Source organism: Psammomys obesus, unplaced genomic scaffold (genome assembly GCF_907164565.1).
Source record: "Psammomys obesus unplaced genomic scaffold, mPsaObe1.curated_primary_1811, whole genome shotgun sequence".
In the NCBI taxonomy this organism is placed as follows: Eukaryota; Metazoa; Chordata; class Mammalia; order Rodentia; family Muridae; genus Psammomys; species Psammomys obesus.
Genome location: NW_026596134.1, coordinates 2125444 through 2145755, shown reverse-complemented (window position 1 = coordinate 2145755; position 20312 = coordinate 2125444). Strand labels below are relative to the sequence as shown.

Below are 20312 nucleotides of genomic sequence, written 5' to 3'. Positions count from 1 at the left end.
GAAGCAGTCCTCTAGCCCGTCATTTCTCCCCTTAAATTCAAACAAACAAAAACATTTTATGTGAATGGCTGTTTTGCCCGCGTGTAATTGTGTGCACCTCGTGTGTGCAGTGCCTGCAGAGGTCAGAAGAGGGCATCAGATCCCCCAGAACTGAAGGTAGCTATCCTTTGGTTTGGGTACTGGGAATTGAACCTTGGTCCTCTGGAAGAGCAGCCCTTGCTACTTGTCTACTCCTAGGCAGCTTTGTTTTGATGTAGCCACATTGTCTTTTTCAGTGGAGGACTGCTGCTCACTGGGCTTGTTTTCAGCTTTTCTTAGGGAAGTTATCCTTCAGTGTTGAGGAGGATCCCAATTCAGAGTAGCCTCTTTATAATTTGAACAAAATGCTTGCTGGAACTTAATTGGGAAAAAGGAAGGGAACAGACAACAGTTGATTGAATTTGGAAGGATGAAGAACAGATTAGGATTTGGTTATACAAATAATAAGAAGGACATTAGGGTCAAGTATGGAGAAGTTTCTGCCAGTATTGACACAGATGGCACTAGGGAGAATCAGAAAGCAGAAATTAGGTGCTGTTTTTTTTTTTTTTTATTAATTGTTGAGATAGAAGCAAGTTCAGAATGTATGTTTGTTTCCCATGAATGTACCCTTTGGAGCTGGTCATGAGAGTTGCAGTGAATCTTTGCTGTGGTCTTGAGGCAATGTGGCATAGTTGTTTGGTTTTTTGTTTTAAATTTGTTTTGGGTACAGGATCGCACTATAAAGCGTAAACTGTCCACGGATTTGCTAAGATGCTCCGCCTCAGCCTCCGGAGCAATTGAATTATATGTGTGCCATACCTGGCTCAGCACAGGGTTTTTGAGAGAGATTAATCCAACAAATATGTGTTGAATGTTGCTTGTACTGTATCAGTTGTGTGTGTTTTTATTTTGGTTTGTTAGAGGTGGGGGTTGGCAGAATCTTGCTCTGTAGACTTTGATTTGTGAACTGTCAGTGTGGACTGAGCTGGTCTTGAGTTTGTGGCGATCATCCTTCCTCTGCTTCCCATGCCCTAGGATTACAAACTCTTTTTGGGGACCAGCATGATGCCTCACCAGTTAAGAGCACTGGCCATGCACACCTGGTGACTTGAGTTCACCCTGTAAAGATGGACAAAGACAGATGACTCCATGGTGTCTTCCTTTGGCTTTCACATGGGAAACATGGCACACATAAACCACTGTATAAATACACTTATACAGGTACATCACGCACATACTAGTAATAAGTAAATTTAAAATTTTTGTTTTTGTTTTTTTCAAAAGAGGGTTTCTCTGTGTAGCCTTGGCTGTCCTGTACTCACTTTGTAGACCACGCTGTCCTCAGGGTTAGACTCACAGAGATCTGCCTGCCTCTGCCTCCTGACTGCTGGGCTTAAAGGCATGCCCCACCACTGCCCTTTCAGTGCTTGGGTTGGGTTGACCTGTGAATATTTGGCTAGCCAGCAGGAATGGAAGCAAGGAGGTGAGAGCATTACATCTGTAAGATAAGTTTTTCCATTTGCAATCTACCACAAAAACTTAACACTTCATCCCCTGGGCATGGTGGTGTAATTCTGGTATTCCCAGCACTCATGAAGCTGAGCAAGAAGATCCCTGGGAGTTCTAGCCCAGCCAAAGCTACTGTGTGAGCTGGTCTCAAAATAAATGAGTATATTACTTAAAAGCAGAAATACAGATAGATTTTAAGAGCCAGCTGTGGTTACACTGAGTGATCGAAGCAGAATATACTTTCAAACTTACACACACGTAACAATCTAATTAAAGAATAAGAAGCCAAGGGGTCCATGCCTGTAATCTCAGCACTTGGAAGAAGTTTGAGGAGCATGGGCTAGAGTGAGTCTGTCTTAGGGAAAAAAACAAAAAAACTTGTACAAGAATAGTAATTGTTACTTTGTACAGAGTTTGGAAAAGGTCCTTGAGCTGTAAATGCTATCAGAGCCTGTGGTGACATGTGACCATTGTACTGCAGGGCGCATAATTTGGGTTCTAGAGTACTCCTTGCTCTAGTTCATTAAGGGAACAGGGAGAAAAACTATGACTTTTTTTAAAAAAAAATTAATTTTATGTGTATATGCAAACTTTTTGTGTATGTCACCCATACATGGGTGCCTATGGAGGCCAGGAGATGGTGTCGGAGCCCCTGGAGTTAGAGCGACAAGAAGTTGTGAGCCACCAAAAGTGGGTACTTGAACTCAGATCCTCTGGAAGAGTAGCAAACACTTTAAAGCACTGATCTGTCTTTAGCTCAGAACTTCTGTTTTTAACTCAACGTTTTCATTTTTAACTGAAATACTCATAGCCAAGGAATCGTTGCTTATATATTTTTACATTTATGTATTTTTATTTATATGCATATGTGTACCTGCTTATCTTTATGTGTACCGTGTACATTCAATGTTGCCAGAGGCCAAAAGAGGGCACCATGTCCCTTGGCACTGGAGTTAACAGTTGTAAGCTGCCATGTGGGTGGGTGCTGAGAATCAAATCCATGTTCTATGGAGAGCAACAGTTGTTCTGAACTGCTGAGCCATCTCTTAAGCCCTGGCATTATTTGTCTTAAAGACTGGGATATAGCATAGTTGTAGACCTCTTTCCTAGCAAGAATGATGGCTTTGTATTTGATCCCAGAGGGAAAAACAGAGGGGGGAGCAGAGGGAGCGGGATTGTATTGAGAATATTCTTTTGCAATAAGACTAAAAGTTAACATTCATTTATTCATTCAACAAATATTTATGGACAGCTGCTCTATGCTGAAAGAAGATTAGCATTCCTTCTCACAGAAGAGGTTATGTTAGCAAGTGAGGAACCAGAGGTTGTGGTCAGGTTGATGAAGGACATGTGGCAGATGGAAAGGGAAGCTTGGATATTCATGAGTGATCTGGCCTAGGGAGGCCTTTCTGTAGTGATGTTCTTGTTGAAGCCCAAAGATGGAAAGCCGTATCTCTGAGTAGAGAACATGGTGAATTATGAAGCCTGAGTGGGGAGAAGGGATCTGTGGTATTAGTGCTTGGAGAATAAGTGGGGGTGAGCAGGAGGGAGGATTTGTGGATTAGTATGCACAGGGTTTCAGCTAGAATAGCACTTGATTCAGAATCTGGCTTTGGTGCTACATGCTTCAGAGCTGTACTCTCCCCTCAGTGTTCAGAAGTTAATTTTGGAAGTATTATTACGTCATCAGGATTACAGGTGTGCAACACCATACTGGTTTATTATCCTAACTGTTTTCAGATGAGTAAATGACAACCTAGAGCCATTAAATAATTCCCCCAGGATCCCACAGCTAATCGTAGAATATCATTGGGATTTCAGCCCCAACCCACTTCCCTTCTGATGTCATTAGCCACCCCAGTGTGCTGCTGCTTTTCTGCAGCAGCAGGTGTCAGCTTAATTAATGGCAGTACGTCCGAACCTGAGGTAGGGTGAATGCAGCCTTCAGACTTGTGTGAAAATTGGGCAGGCTAGGGATGCAAAAACACTAGTCTGGAGTGTTCATTGAGTCTAGTTTTCCTCAAGCGTATCACAAGAGAGGGAGGCAGCACCTCTTGATTTCCTCGTAGGCCACCCCAGACACACCTTCTGCAGGAAAGTTTCTGTAGGAGTCAGCCTCAGCCCTTTTCTCATTTGCCTACTGGGTGCAAGACACAGACCTGGTGCTGAGTTCTTCCTGATCCGGTGGGCCTCCTGGCTCTCTTCCTCTTGGGTGTTGTGACTTACTGACCTCTACATGTCTTTTGGAAAGCACGTTTAAAGCATAAATCATTATGACAGCTACAAAAAACAAACAAACAAACAAACAAACAAAAAACAAATTGACAATGCATTTTAAAATTTCAGTATTTTCACCAGGCAATGGTAGTGCACACCTGTAATCCTAGCACTTGGGAGGCAGAGACAGGTGAATCTCTATGAGTTCAAGGCCAGTTTGGTCTACAAAGCAAGTCCAGGACAGCCACGGCTACACAGAGAAACCTTGTTTTGAAAACCCAAACCAAACCAAAATGAAAAATCAGTATTTTCTTTTTTTTAATTCTTTTTTCATTCTTAATTTATTAACTTATTATGTATACAGTATTCTATCTACATTCCAGAAGAGGACAGCAGATCTCATTATAGATGGTTGTGAGCCACCGTGTGGTTGCTGGGAATTGAACTCAGGACCTTTGGAAGAGCAGCCAGTGCTCTTCTGAGCCATCTCTCCAGCCCCCAAAATTCAGTATTTTCATGTCTTAAAGCCCCTGTTAGTATTACTATCTCATTTCCACTGGCCTAGTCTTTTTCACCTTTTGAGATGTTTCCAAGGATCTGGAGAACTGTTAAGAGCACTTGGTGCTCTTAACAGAAGACCTGAGTTAGGTTCCCAGCAGCCATCTCAAGTGCCTCACAACCATGTGTAACTCTGATTCCAGAGGCACTGAGACCCTCCTCTGGCTTCTGATGCCACCTGTGCATGCCTGTGTGTGCACATGTGTCTATACAGGCACACATATAATTTCAAAAGGGGGCTAGAGGGATGGCTCAGCAGTTAAAAGTACTTGACGCCCTTGCAGAGTACTTGGGTTTGAGTCCTAGCATATGGTGGCTTACAATTGCCTGTTACTTCAGTTCCAGAGGATCCAGTGCTCACTTCTGGCCTCTGGAGGTACCAGGTACACAAATGGTACACAGACATACATGCAGCAAAACATCCATACCAATGATAATAATTTAAAAATATCTTTAAAAATTGCTTCCAAGAATATGCTTGGATATGTATCTCTGCTGTTTGTAATGGTAACATCAAATAGTTGAAAGAGAATTTTAGTTGTGTTCTTTGCTTTTTTTTTTTTTTTTTTTTTTTGAGTCAGTGTCCAGGCTGTCCTGAAGCTCACTTTGTAGTCCCACTGGCCTCCAAGTGGGAAGCCTCACAAGCGCTGGGCTGCCGTACCCGTCAGGGTTACTATTACTTTGTCTTCAGTGCCCTGTGGCCTTACCGTGGTCTACCTGATTTGAGAGGAGATAGCCAGTGGCTAACTGGCCTTGATGCCATTTGCACTTGATCACTGGATCCTGTGGATCTTGCCCACTTTTCTAGGGCACGTGTCTGTCTGAATAGGCATCTCCTAGTCACAGCTGTGTGGTCCAAGGCTATACATTTGTCATCTGCTGGCATTTGGACAGTTGAGTTCTCATAGGTTAGGTTTCTGTTGTTCTAGTTTCGTGGTTTGGACAGATTTCTGAACCTTCCAGAGCTTTGGCTTCTGGTAAAAGAATATGTTTCATTAAGATCCCTAACGATCAAAAACACAGTCACAATTATTATTGTTATTATTAGTTACTTTCAGGATGTTTTTCTCCACCATGGACTTTTACTGCAACTCTCAAATGAAGAATCTAAAGATTCTGGAATATACATACAAACATAATACATACATATACACATACTTATTATATACATATGAATTTTCCCAGCCTTGAGCAAAAGATATTTTTGATCCTGTTCAATTCTTACCACCCATTCTTTCCTTATCTAGTATCCCGTTTCCTTACTCATTCTTCTGTGTCCCTCCCCCCCTTTTTTTTTTTTTTTTTTATTTTGAGACAGGTTTTCTCTGTGTAATAAGAGCCCTGGCTGTCCTGGACTCACTTTGTAGACCAGGCTGTCCTGGAACCCACAGAGATCTGCCTGCCTCTGCCTGCCAAGTGCTGGGATCAAGGGTGTGTGCCACCATGCCCAGTGTCCTTTTCTAGATGCTTTCTAGGCACTGATCCTCGAGGGGCAAAGGGAGGCATTGGCTCTGCTCTCATGGGCTTATAGACCTGTTTGTGTCTGTGCATGTTTACATGCTCAGAAAATCAAGAGGACATGTAGACAAAGCAGGTAGCATGATAGGAATGCTGTGCTGGGGTGGGTGGTTAGGCAAGACCTTGCATAGGAGGACATTTTAGCAGCGACCCGTTTGTTAAGGCCTTTCTTTGTGGCAAAGCTCAGTGGCACCTCAGGTGAGAATGGGTTTGATGGACCTAATTAGAAGAGGACTAAGGACTCATTCACTCAAGCATGTTGTAATAGAAAACGCACAGTTTAAAGTAGCAGTGAATGGAACATCCCAAGAAGTTACTAAGCAGGGCTCAGAAGGCCACATGGAATCTGTGCTGGCTAATTTTAAGTCATCTTGACACAAGCTATAGTTTTTAGAGAGGAGGGCGCCTCAATTGAGAAAATGCCTCCGTAAGATTGTGCTGTACACAGTCCTGTAGGGCACTACATTTCTTTGTGATTGATGGGAGAGGGCTTTGCTTATTGTGGGTGGTGCCACCCCTGGGCTTGTGGTCCTGGGTTCTATATGAAAGCAAGCTGAAAGCCAGGCATGGTGGCACACAGCTGTAATCCCAGCATTTGGGGAGGCAGGGGCAAGTGGATCTCTGAGTTTGGGGCCAGCCTAGTCTACAAATCGAGTCCAGGACAGCCAAGGTTACACAGAGAAACCCTGTCTCGAAAAACCAAACCAAATCAAACAAACAAAAGCAGGCTGAGCAAGCCAGTAAGCAGCCCTCCATGGCCTCTGCATCAGCTCCTGTCTCCAGGTCCCTGCCCTGCCTGAGTTCCTGTCCTGACTTCCTCGGGTGATACACAGCAATGTGGAGCTCTAAGCCAAACAAGCCTTTCTCTCCCCCATTTGCTTTTGGCCATGCTGTTTCATCATAGCAATAGTGACAGAGCTAAGACAACATGAAGGGGTAAACTGTGCCTCCAGGTTGAATCACATGCCAGGGTGCACCTGTTGGTTATGTCAGAGCCATGTCAAGGGCTGTGGACTAAGGTTCAGGCTGAGATTCAAGGCTCAGCTCTGTGGTCTCCACTGGGTCTCACTTGAGCGCTTTCTTCTGGAAGTTGGAGAAGAGGCCACCTGTGTGCTAGGGCAGAGTAAGGCATAAATGAGTGAACATTGTTAAACACAGGTGCTGGTGAGGGTAGAGTACCTTGATTTAGTGCATAGAGGGGCAGGTGGGAGCTGCAGAAGTGACTGGGTTCCAAACAGCGAGGTGGCTGTTGGTTATGGGGACCTGCTTTTTCACCAGACATTAACAGAGGAGCTTATTTCTCTAGAGTGAGCTTATTGTTCTAATACAGGCTTTCTTTTGTGTCTTGCTCAGACAGGTGGGCTACATTGCTGGATGTTTTTGGTAGAGTTTTTTCCCAGACCTTTTTTGGTGCAGGGTGGCAAGTGATGTTGAAGCAGAGCTACAGTTTACTAGGAAAAGTTGGAGATTGTTTTGTTTTGTTTTTGAGAGAGTGTTTTCACTGTATTCCAGGCTGGAACTCACTGTGTAGCCCAGGCTTAATTTGAACTTACAACAATATTCTTGCTGCTGCTGTCTCCTGAATGCTGATATTACAAGCATTCTTCTACCTATCTAAGAAGACTTAAAATGAACATTTTGAGCATGACCATTGTGAGCATTTAGGCAAGAGAGAGAGCTGCTTAGGAAAAGGATAGTACAGTGTCAAAGGCTTCTCAAGAGAGAGCTGCTCCTGGCCCACTTGAGTTTACACTAAGCCTGCATCTTCTCATGCAAATAAATCTATGGTTCATCCCTATATGTTTGTCTCTTTTCTGTTGCATTGGCCTTTCTGGCTAGATCATAAACTCCTTGAAAAGAGTTACTCTTTATGCTCTTCTGTTTTACCCCAGTGTTGACTGTAACATCGGTTGTGGGAGCTAGTCCTAACTGAAGTGCATTTGGAGTTAAAATGCTGAAGGTACCTTAGTCCTCACTTTCTTTTTTTGCTTAAGCTCCAGCTAGAATTTCTTTTTTTTAATTTATTTTCATTATTATTTTATTAGTATTTCCTAAGTATGGGTTTTGCCTGCATGTAAGCCTGCACCATGTGCATGCTTTGCCCACAGAGGCCAAAAGAGAGCTTTGATGCCCTGGAACTGGAGTTACAGATGAATGTGAGCCAAGTTGAGGGTGCTGAGTATTGAACCTGAGCCATCTCTGTCACCCCAGTTTCTTTTTATTTTAAAGTATGCGATGTGCCTGCATGTGAGTGCGGTGTGGGTGGTGGCCAGAAGAGGGCATGAGATCCTGTGAGCTAGAGTTACAGGAGGTCGTGGGCTGTCTCACATGGGAACCAAACTCGTCTACTCTTCAAGAGCATTATCATGCTTTTAACCAGTAAGCTGTCTCTTCAACCCCTCCATCTGTAATTCTTGCCTGCCTGAAAATACTGTGTTCCCACTGCTAAACATTACTACTTTTTGGCATGACTAGGCATTGAGAGAGTTACAATACTGTGTTCTGTAGCCTGCAGGTTTCCCTAGATGACGAATAAACATTCCTTCTGTCTGAAGAACATCTGTGGAAATCTCAACCATGGCATCGCTGTCAGAGCCTGTGACGTTCCGAGAATTCTGCCCTTTGTACTATCTCCTCAACGCCATTCCCACAAAGATCCAGAGGGGCTTCCGCTCTATTGTGGTCTACCTCACAGCCCTGGACACCAACGGGGACTACATTGCCGTGGGCAGCAGCATCGGCATGCTCTACCTGTACTGCCGACACCTCAACCAGATGAAGAAGTACAACTTTGAAGTAAGTCTTGCTTTTCTTTGCATCTGAGTGTGTACCAGCTCTAGCTGCTATTTCACCTGTTGGTGCTCTAACTGGTCAGCACAGGGTACTTGACCTTTGACCTTTAGACTCTGGCTTTATACCTCTCTCAACCCGCTGAGTAGTAAGTAACTAAATGTTGCTGGTTTTCTTCCCCATCTCTCTCTCCAGAAATCTCTCATCTCTTAAAAATAACATTTAAAAACTACCAGTTATGGGCTAGAGAGATGGCCCAGTGGTTAAGAGCACCGTCTGTCCTTCCAAAGGACCTGGGTTCAATTCCCAGTTAGCACATGACAGCTCACAACTATGTGTAACCCCAACTCCAAGGGATCTGACACCTTCACACTAAAACACAGAAAATAAAATTAGATAAAATTTTTTTTAAATTACCAATTGCTAGCAAACTTTGTTTGCTCTTTGTTTCTTAGTATCTTGACTGATCTCTCTCCTCTTGAGATTATTCTGAAAAGGATTTATAGTCATCGTTGACATAGTCCCAGGTTATGCATATCTTAGGTAAGGGGACTTCTACATGCGGAGCTCCTGATCTTCACATGTCAACTCTGAGTGCTGTAGGTCTGGATGGGGAAGTGGATGGCCCGTTATGGCAGGCTGGCACCATTTAATCAGCATCTGTATCCTACTGAGTGTATAGCTTTATTCTTTTGTTTATTTGTTTGTTTTGAGACAGGATTTATCTGTATAACCACCTGGCTGTCTTGGAACTCCTGTAGATCAGGCTGGCTTCCCAAGTGCTGGGATTATAGGCAAGTGTGCCACTACACCTGGTCATAGCTTTAATCCTAAAAACTAAAACCAAACCAAAACAAAAATACTATGTATGTAGCCCAGGCTAGCGCCTAGAACTCCGGATCCTTGTGACTCAGTCTTAACAAGATTTCAGGCACTTGAGGTGAATATGTAGCTTTAATGAGACTGAGTTTATTACCATGTAGCCTGTGGCTCTCTGTGGTTGGTGGGCTTTTATGGACTAAGACAAGGATTTTGTGTTTAGAATATAAAACGTGTGTTTTAATCAACATAAGTATTACAATTTTGATTTAGAATTAGTTGTTGTTGTTTTTCGAGACAGGGTTTCTCTATGTAGCCCTGGTTGTCCTGGAACTTACAGAGATCCACCTATCTGCCTCTGCCTCCTGAGTGCTGAGATTAAAGACGTGCCACCACTGCTCAGACAAAAATTAGTTTTTTTAAACTAACTTAAATGAATCTCTGCTTTTATAAATTTTTGTCTTTTTTTTTTTTCCAGAGCTGAGGACCGAACCCAGGGCCGTGTGCTTGCTAGGCAAGTGCTCTACCACTGAGCTAAATCCCCAACCCTGCTTTTATAAATTTTTAAAAAATTTTAAATTACATTTATTTATTTACTTACTTACTTATTTATTTGTATGAGTGTGTGCAAGTGTGGAGGCCAGAGAACAGTGCCGGAGTCAGTTCTCTCTCCCCATGGGTCCAGGGGATTGACTTCATGTTATCAGGCTTGGTGAAAAGCCCCATTAGCTATGGTGCTACGTCTCCAGCAGCCCCTTTTTCTGGGGTGCTGAGATTAAACCCAGGGCCTTGTGCATCTAGGCAAGTACTGTACTGCTGAGCTACATCTCTAGGTTTCTGGGTTTATTTAAAAATAACAAAAATGACTAGCATTCACGTGGCCCACGCTATGGCAGGCACTGTTAATAAACGTTATATCCACGAACTCATTTTATTGTCACAAGCCCTGTGAGGTAGATGCAGTTATCATTTACATTGGTCAGGGAGACACGGACGCACAGAACGTGTAAGTAATTCATCTGCAGTTGGGCACTCAGTAAATGGCAGCACTAGCATTTGAACTGGACTGAGTATCTAGTCTGTGTTAATCTTCTTGTTTGAGATTGGGGATATGGCTCAGCAGTGGAGTGCTTGCCCAGCAGGTGCCTAAGCCATTGGATTCAGCCCTCAGCACTGAAACAACAACACAAAAACTGTGGGGCTAGAGAGGTGGCTTAGCAGCTAAGACCTTTTGTCGAGGGTCAGGGTTCGGTTTACAGCACCCACATCATGGCACACAACCATCTCTGATAGTTCCAGGGAATCTGATGCTTTCTTCTGAACTCCCAGGGAAACCAGGCACACACATGGTACACATATGTACATGTAGGAAAACACGTATACACATATACATTAAATAGCTTAAAAATTGCTATTCTTGTTTTTAGATATGTAGGTAAGTAGGTAGGCAGTTAAGCAGTTCAAGATACCATCTTGATGTAGCCCAGCCTGGACTGGAATTCATGCTGTAGCTTAAACTGTCCTCAACCTGTGACCCTCCTAAATCAACCTCTTCAGTGCTGGGATTGTTGGCAAGCACCACCATGCCCATCTCCTATTACTATTTTATTTTATTTTATTTTATTTTATTTTATTTTATTTTATTTATATTTCACAGATTTGACAGCTCAAGTTCTTAAAACATTGAAGATCATTATAATTATTCTTTAAACTGTAATTATAAATTTAATATATCAAAAATTTCTCACATCTTCACACACTTAACAAGGAAGACTTATGAATGAAAAATGAACCCTAGATAAATTGAAGGAGTTATTGTCAGAGATCTAGGAACCAAACTGGTAAGGATAAGAAAAACTCTTAGGCTGGGTGTGATGGTACATGCCTATAATAGCAGCACAGGTAAGGCAGAAGCAGGCGAATCTCTGAACTCGAGGCCAGCCTGGTCTACATAGTGAGGTCCAGGACAGCCAGGCCTATGTAGAGAGACCCTGTCTCAAACAGAACAAACAAACAAAACAGAAGAACTCTAAGATAACTAGAAAAATGGTAACCTATTACCTGTAGGGATGGTGGTTTGAATGACTGCAGAAGACAGTACCACATATTCTGAAAGAACTACCAGCTGGGGATGGTAGCACACACTTGTTGTCTCCGATACTTGAGAGAATATGGTAACAGGATCACTTGAGTCTTTAAGTTCAAGACCAAACACAGCGAGACCTCTCTTTCTCTTTTATTTTTTTTCAAGATAGGGTTTTTTTTTTTTTTTTTTTTGTGTGTGTGTGTGTGTGTGTGTGTGTGTGTGTGTGTGTGTGTGTGTAGCCTTGGCTGTCCTTGATTTGTAGACCAGGCTGGCCTTGAACTCAAAAAGATCTGCCTGCCCCTGCCTCCCGGAGTGCTGGGATTACAGGCATGTGCCACCATGCTTGGCTAAGACCTCTCTCAAACAAAACTTCCAAGGACTGCCCAGCCTTCAAAGTGCCTATTACAAGTCAGGTGGAGCTGGGCATCATGGCTCACAACTGGGATACCAGCGCTTGAGAACCTAGACAGGCAGATTGCTGTGAGTTTTTTAATCTGAGCTACAAAGTGAAACTCTCTCTCAAAAAACAAACAAAACAAAACAAAAAAACCCCAAGTTAAATCCAGGTGGTTAAAAGCCTGTGATACTAGCACTTGAGGAGGCTGAGGTAGGAGGATTATAAATTTGAGGCCAACTAGGTCTACATAGCAAGTTCCAGGCCAGCCGGGGTTACCCAGCAAGATCTTGTCTAAAATAAATAGAGAGATAGAGAGATAGATAGAAGAGGAGGGGGAAAAAGAGGCGTGAAAAACTAAGCATTCTTAGATGAAGGAGAACAGAACAGTGATTGTCAATATCTGCTCTGAAGTTATTGTTTAAGGAAATTCTTCACACAGAGAGAACACAGCATCAGGAATGAATGAAAAGTTATAGGAAATTCTTAGAGGAATAAAACTTATTATTTGTCCCCTTTAATTTATACTTGACAGTTGAAAGCAGGAAGCATACCTGTTGAGTTTTCAGTGTGTGTAGATGTTCATATGGAAGATGTTATAACATGAGTAGGATGCTCTATGGGCTAAGGTTCATAGAGTCTATATACAGAGGTGAACTCTGAAAGTATATGCGTTAGAGATACAGCTCAGTGGTATAGAGCACATGCTTAACATGTATAAGATCCTGGGTTTGGTTCCCAGTGCATATATGTTCTCTCTTTTACATGCGCACACACACAGAGAAATATGTATGTACTGTAACCTCTTGAGCAACAGTTTAAAAAAATCTACATATACCAGTAGTTACATTAAGTACAAATGATTCAAACATATGTAAAAGACATAAATTGTCAGATGATGAAAGCCAGGTGCAAAAGCATGTGTCTGTTACCTCAGTGTGTGTGTGTGTGTGTGTGTGTGTGTGTGTGTGTGTGATTCCTGAAGCCTATTGGCTAGCAGCTACCCAAATTGATGAGGTTCACTTTAGTGAGAAACCTTGCTGAAAACAAAGATGTTGAGCTGTCAAAATGGCTCATCAGGTAATCAGGTAAAGGCACTTGCTACTTGGAACTTGCGTAGTAGAAGGAGAGATCTAGTTTCCACAAGTTGTCCTTGGACCTCCATGTGTGTACCATGGGATGTGCTCATACGCACACACACACACACACACACACACACAATAAATAAGTAAATGCAAACCTTTTTTTTTAATTTAAAGGTATATTTATTACATATACAATGTTCTGTCTGCATGTACACCTGCATGCCACAAGAGGGCACCAGATCTCATTATAGATGGTTGTGAACCACCATGAGGTTGTTGGGAATTGAACTCAGGACCCCTGGAAGAGCAGCCAATGTTTTTAACTTCTGAGCCATCTCTCCATCCCCAAAACTTTAAAAAAAAAAGATTTATTTATTATGTATATACAGTGTTCTGCCTGCATGTATGCCTACACACCAGAAGAGGGCACCAACCAAAACTTTTTTTTAAAGCAACTGAGGAAAGACCCAAGGTCCAAGGTCTCTGAACCTTTGAATGCATGCACACACACAAATGCATATGCATATCCACGAGCACACATTTATACTAACAGGTACATACAGCACACGCAACACATACATACCATTTTATACAAACAAAAAGGATTTGTCTTACATTTAATTAAAATGTAATGATGCAAGAAAGTTAAAGTAAAAAGATAGGTCAGGAGATATAGCTTAGTCGGTAGAATATTTACTGAATAAGTGGGAGGATCTGAATTGGTCCACAGCAGTACACACATGAGAGAAGAAAGCCTCTAACTCCAGCATTGTGGGGCAGAGATAAAGGGATCCTGGAGGCTTGCCAGCCAGTGCAGCTGAAAAGGTGAGCTCCAGGTTCAGCTGGAGATCTTGTCTTAGAAAATAAGTTAAAGAGTGTGCTGGCTAGTTTCATGTCAACTTCATATAAGCTAGAGTCATTCTGAAAGAAGGAGCCTCAGCTGAGCAAATGCACTTATTAGATTGGCCTGTGGGTAAGCTTGTGGTACATTTTTTGATTGGTGATGGTCCCAGTTCACTGTGGCAGTGCCACCTATTGGGTAGTAGTCCTAGGTACAATAAGAAAGTGGACTGAGGGCTGGAGACATGGCTCAGAGGTTATGAGCACTGGCTGTTCTTTCAAGGGTCCTGAGTTCAATTCCCAGCAACCACACGGTGGCTCATAACCATCTGTAATAAGATCTGCTGTCCTCTTCTGGGATGCAGACACACATATAGGCAGAAGGCTATATAAATAATAAATAAATCCTAAAAACAAAAAAGAAAGTGGACTGATTAAGTCATCATGAGGAACAAGCCAGTAAGCAGTGATCTTCCATGGCTTCTGCATCAGTCCTGTCTCCAGGTTCCTGCCTTGTTTACCTACCCTGACTTTCTTCCATGATGGACTGTAATAGGGATATGTGAGCTGAAATAAATCCTTTTCTTCCCAAGGTCATGATGCTTAATTACAACAGTAGAAACCCTAAGACAGAGGACAATCGAAGCAGATATGAGTTCCAGTTCAGCCAGGGTTTGATATAGCAAGACCCTGAATTTTTTTAAATTCATTATTATTATTTTTTTTTAATGTGCATTGGTGTTTTGCCTGTATGTGTCTGTGTGAGGTTATCAGATCCTCTAGAACTGGAGTTACAGTTGTTAGCTGCCATAGTGGGTGCTGGGAATTGAACTCAGGTCCTCTGGAAGAGAAGCCAGTGCTCTTAACCCCTGAGCCGTCTCTCCAGCCCTCAAGACCATGGTTTAAAAAAAAAAATGATAGAGAAAAGGTGGAATGATAGAGAAAAGGTGGAATCTGGACACTGTGGTGGTGGCACATGCCTCTAATTTCAGCACATGAGAGGTGGAAGTATCAGGATCAGAATTCAAGGCCAGCTTTGACTACATAGCAAGTTTCAGGCTTGCCTGATGTATGTGAGACCTTGTTTCAGCAAGAAAAACCGAGTGAAGATACATCATGTAAGTGCTAATCAGTAGAAAGAATAAATGTGTTAATATCAAGATTGTCTTCTAAGCAAAGAGATAACTGGGGTAAAAGGAGATGTTACAAAATGATAACATAGTTGATTGGCAAAGAAGATAGGAGTCTTAAGTGTGTCTGTCCCTAATCACAGCTTCACCATATATGAAGGAAGAAACAGAACAAGTCAGTATTTACAAGAGACCTTGAGTCTCTCAGTAATAAAAGTAGGAGCTAGAAAAATGAGACTATAGAAGAACTAAGCACTCATTGTCAGCCAGCTTCACCTAATTGACATCTGTAGAGCTGAATACACAGCAAAACAAACAACGGAATCTCACTCTGCAGTCTTGGCTAGTCTAGAACTCAACTATGTAGACCAGGCTGGCCTTGAGCTCACAGAAGTCAGCCTGCCTCTGCCTTCAAGTGCTTGAATTAGGGAAATAGCACCATTCTAACTGGATATACATTGTTTACAAATACATTTGGGACATTCACCAAGATTATGAGTCATAAAATGTGCCTCCACAAGTTTAAGTTGGACTGCACGTTTTGCTTTTTCATTTAAATATAACTTACACAAAGTATACAACTTGATGCATACCCCCCCCCCCCCCCCGGTAATCACCTAGGTCAGATAAAGAACACATAGACAGAGGCCATAAGAGACCATCAGTCAGTCATCTTCCTGTCTCTCTTGCTCTGTTGCTGTACTGGTCTCTTACTGAGCCAGACACTTGCCAATCTGCCTAGGCTCACTGACCATTGAAGTCCCAGGTTCCATCTGCCTCAGCCCCCCAATGCTGGGGTTACAGGGACATACAGACAAACATACTTGCATTTTTTAATGTGGGTGCTAGGGACTTAAACTCAGGTCTTCATGCTTGTCTTGTAAAATGAAATTATGTTCTTAAAGAAGGAAGCAGACCTTTAAGATGGTGAATATAGCTAGTGTGTGCTTTTGATATTAGTGCCTTTGGTATCCAGCCCTTCTGCATCCCCCCCCAGTTGAGTGGGGGGGAGAAAATGGAAACACAAGAATTTTTTTTCCTACTTACTACCAAAAAGCATGAAGAAAATGTTACAAGATGCTAATAACAAGTACAAATATGTTATAAATTTGTTGGATACATGGCTAGGATATGTATAAGCACTGACCAAACAGATGAGGACAGACCAGAGTTTCTAACTGTCTGATTTGACCCTAAGTATATGATGTCTCTTTGCTTAGTCTTAAGCTTTTTGCAATTTCATCAACTTGCCTTCAGGCAGAAGCATAGAGTGATACCCAAGGGACATTTCCTAGCTCTCAGTTCCACAATATCTCCATATTTGTTTTCCCAGTAAATTCAGTCAACAGGTATCTTTGGAGTCAGTATTCTCTCTCATGTTGGGTCCTAGGGCTGTGTAGAGAACACTGTGGGCAGTATCAGAACTTCGACTTCAAAAACAAAAACAAGAAACTGGCGTGGTGGCACACGCCTGTAATCCCAGCACTCTGGGAGGCAGAGGCATGTGGATCTCTGAGTTCCAGGCCAGCCTGGTCTACAAAAGGAGTCCAGGACAGCCAAGTCTACACAGAGAAACCCTGTGTCAAAAAAACAAAACAAAGCAAAAAGTTAGATTTGGGGACTGGGACGTTGGTAAAGTATTTGCTGAAAAGCATGAGGATCTGAGTTTGGTCCCTAGCATCTATGTGAAAAACAGATAAATCAAGCAACAAAGCAGAATAAAGCAGACAAGAGTTAACAGGTGCCAAGAAAGGTGGTAGCAGTTAGTAGGAAGTTGAGGGAACATGTTGCTGAGAACACGACACTTAACAAAGATTTGATGAGCATGCCCAGCACACTCTGCTGTTCTTCCTATAGTGGCCCATTCTAGCAGAGGGATTGGTAAGGGCCTGCGCCTGCACATGACCATCATGGCTTTTAACTGGAAGAGCCAGGGTTCAGAAAGGGATCAATGTTTCATTGACTTTAATCTGATTTTGTTTCTAGAATGATGGAAAAGTTTGTCTCTCCATGCAGCTAATGGTGTGCTTGTCTAATGTCTTCTCTTGCCTTTCTCTGTGGATGTAGTCCCTGGATGTGGTGATAGCCCCTGCCTATGGTGTCTGTTCTTTGATATGTTGGTAGTATTGAAACTCCCATGTGTCCTTACCATGGATGCTTCAATTCATTGATGGCTAGGTATTTAATTTTAAAATAATTTTAATAGTAAGAAATACATATTAGTTGAAAATGGTGGCTCTTGCCTTTAGTTTCCTGTCTGAAACAGGAAGATTGATGTGTTTAAAGCTACTGTGGGCAAGGTCCGAGCCAGCCTGGTTTATCTGTCTTGGTTCATTCTCATATTGGATTCCCTTGAACTGGAGTTACAGATGGTTGTGAGCTGCCTTGTGGGTGCTGAGAAATGAACCCAGGTTTTCTGGAAGAGCATCTAGTGTTCTTAACCTCTGAGACATCTCTCCATTCCCCTAGTTCAGTTTAGTCCGAAATTTATGTATGAGTGCCCATATGAAACTTATTTTTCTTTTTCAGAGAGGGTCTTAAGTAGATTTAGTGTGCAGTCAAGGGTATCTTAACTTCTGATCCTCCTGTACCTGCCAAGTGCTGGGATCACAGCTACATGCCGCTGTACCTGGCTTATGTGCTGCTGGGGAGCAAACCTAGTTCTCCATGTGTGCCAAGTAAGCGCTCTACCACTTGAGCCACATCCTCAGCCCTGACCTCCCTCCATACATTTGTTTTGTTATTCTTCTTCTCCTTTTTTTTTTTACAGTTTGATTTTGGTTTTGTTCTTTCTTTCTTTTTTTTTTTTTTTTTTTTTTTCCTTTTTTTCCTTTTCCCTGAGACAGGGTTTCTCTGCTTTGTAGCTTTGGCTGTCCTGGACTTGCTTTGTGAACCAGGTGTCCAGATAGCTGCCTGCCTCTACCTCCCCAAGTGCTGGAGTTAAAGGCATATACCACTGTGCCCAGCGTTGACTTTTTTTTTTAATTCTTTATTTCTTTTTTGTTTGGTTTGATTTTCTTTTGTCTTATTTTGTTTTGAGACAGGGTTTCTCTGTGTAGCCCTGGCTGTCCTGGAACTTGATCTGTAGATTGAATTTACAGAGATCCATCTGCCTCTGCCTCCCGAGTGCTGGGATTAAAGTGGTGTACATCACCACGGCCCAGCCCCATATTTGTTTTTCATGGAAATTAACAAGTTGATTTTAAAGGAGATGAAACTATAATGACTAAATTGTACATTGGTGCAAAAGAGCCAGATGGGAGACAACGATCTCCTGGGAGACAAATTCATGAGACTTCAGTAACTAAGTCAGAGTGGCATTAGCACAAACGAGGGCCGATGCACAGATCACCGCATAGAGCCAAGTGGTGGGACAACTGTAATGTATGTGCGCACTGGAGTCACTGTACAGATTAGGGCTGGGGTCACTTGTCTGAAATATTTGAGACCAAAATTGATTCCACTTTTTATTATTTATTGAAGGACTGATTTCTTTAAAATTCATTTTATAGATATGGGTGCTCTGACATGTACACCTGCACGCCAAAAGAGGGCATCAGACCCCCGTATAGATGGTTGTGGCCACCATGTGGTTGCTGGGAATTGAACTCAGGACCTCTGAAGAGCAGACAGTGCTCTTAACCTCTGAGCCATCTCTCCACTCACACACCTTTTTCTTTCTCTCTCTCTCTCTTTTTCTTTCTTTCTTTCTTTTCTTTTCTTCCTCTCTCTCTCTTTCTTTTCTTTTTCTCTTTCCTTCCTTTCTTCCTTTTTTTATTGGTTTGTCAAGACAGGGTTTCTCAGTGTAGACTTGCTGTTCTAGACTTGCTTTGTAGACCAGGCTGGCCTTAAACTCAGAGATCCACCTGCTTGTGCCTCCCTCGAGTGCTGGGAGTTGTGTGCCACAGCGCTCAGTCTGGTTCCACTTTTCAAGGTTTTGGATTTTGGACTATTTGTCTAGACCTTACTCTTTGAGTGTCCTCAGTCTAAAAATCCAAAACCCAAAATACTCTAAATCCTATCAGACATCATGTTGGCTTTTGGATTGTGTGGGGTCCGTGCTGGGCAAGATCTACTACAGGATGTTCTCCAGTGAATGCCTGCAGCCATTGGGTATGAGCGTAGAAGGGAAAGGGAACTGGGTCCTGCTTCACTTCACGTGGTTTTATCAGCATTTTAGTATTAGGTTTGGGGGAGTAGCTTGGTGGTGGAGCGCTTGCCTGGCTTGCAAGAGTCACTGAGTTTAGCCCCCAGCAGATAGGGGATTGTTTCCTGTCACTTGACAGCTAGGCTGATGCTGGCTGGCTGTCTCCCTTCCTGAGTCATTTGCCTCCTCCTGTTGTGTATAGCCTCTTCTCTGTCAAGCCTATGTTCCCTCCTTCACCCCAGGTATCACACCTTACTACATTTTGTGGTAGAGAGTTAAGGAAGTTGTCAGAGGTAGCAGAAGCCTTTGTACCTCCAGTTCACTAAAAAGTGTGTGAAAACTCTAACAGTTGTTCTTTGTTAGCATAGAAGGAAAAAGAAGCAATTCTTAAGAATTCATATCTTATGTGGCCTTCTTAACTATTTCAGAATATTTTACATTTACTAGGCATTTGATATGCCAGCAGGTTCTGCTGAAGTTTGTTAAGCTTTGGCTCATCACATGAAACTCATAATGAAAGCTTTGTCCAACCTCACAGTTCTCATGAGCCAGCTCACAAAGAGCACTTTCTCCTGATGTGGTTTTGTCCATGTATAAAGGAAAGGCAGCCTGCCACGGTACCTGAGAAGGTGGGTGGTGCCAGCCTAATGCTTTGTTGTAAGTCCAGAAAACCAGTCCAGACACCTTTCAAATGAAATCTTTGTTTTTGAGACAAGGTCTCACTCTGTTGTTCAGGCTGGCTTTGAACTAACTGCAGTCCTGGATCAGCCTCCTGAGTACTGGAGTTACCAATTCGAACATTCTTGCCAGGCTTCGTTAACACTTTTGATAACTATATTTCTGTTTCAGGAGGTTTTGTTTCTTGCCAAAGGACAGCAAAGGCTATACAGAGCAACCTGTCTTAAAAAAAAAAAGAAAAAAGAAAAAGAAAAGAAACTGTGGCATTTATTAATAATTAAATAATATTAATTTAAGCTTATACATATTTGTCCTCTTCACACACCTGGCAAACTATCAGCAAGATCTTTGAATTCATTCAGAGAAGGCCCAGAGCTGAGGTGGAGCTAGTCCTAAAGACTGTCATACCTGCATGTGGACCCTGACTTGATTCTAACTTCCTTAGCCCCTCACTTATAACACAAAGATAGCTAAAGCATCTATCTCCCTTCATAGGTAGATTGTAGATTCAGTAATGCGG

At 42.5% G+C, this 20312-nt stretch overlaps 1 protein-coding gene across 6 annotated transcripts in view; it reads left to right on the top strand.

Annotated features, from left to right (window-relative positions):
• Tecpr2 (tectonin beta-propeller repeat containing 2) overlaps positions 1-20312 on the top strand; it is an 89258-nt gene that overhangs the window by 1375 nt on the left and 67571 nt on the right. For 4 of the 6 annotated variants that reach the window (XM_055592779.1, XM_055592782.1, XM_055592781.1 and 1 more), the window contains exon 2: positions 8332-8619. In XM_055592779.1, coding sequence (XP_055448754.1) covers positions 8401-8619 — 219 coding nt within the window. In that variant the 5' untranslated portion in view covers positions 8332-8400. Of the gene's footprint in view, positions 1-7721; positions 7784-8331; positions 8620-20312 lie in introns of those variants that run through there. The other 2 variants (XM_055592780.1, XM_055592783.1) reach the window with 2 other exon arrangements.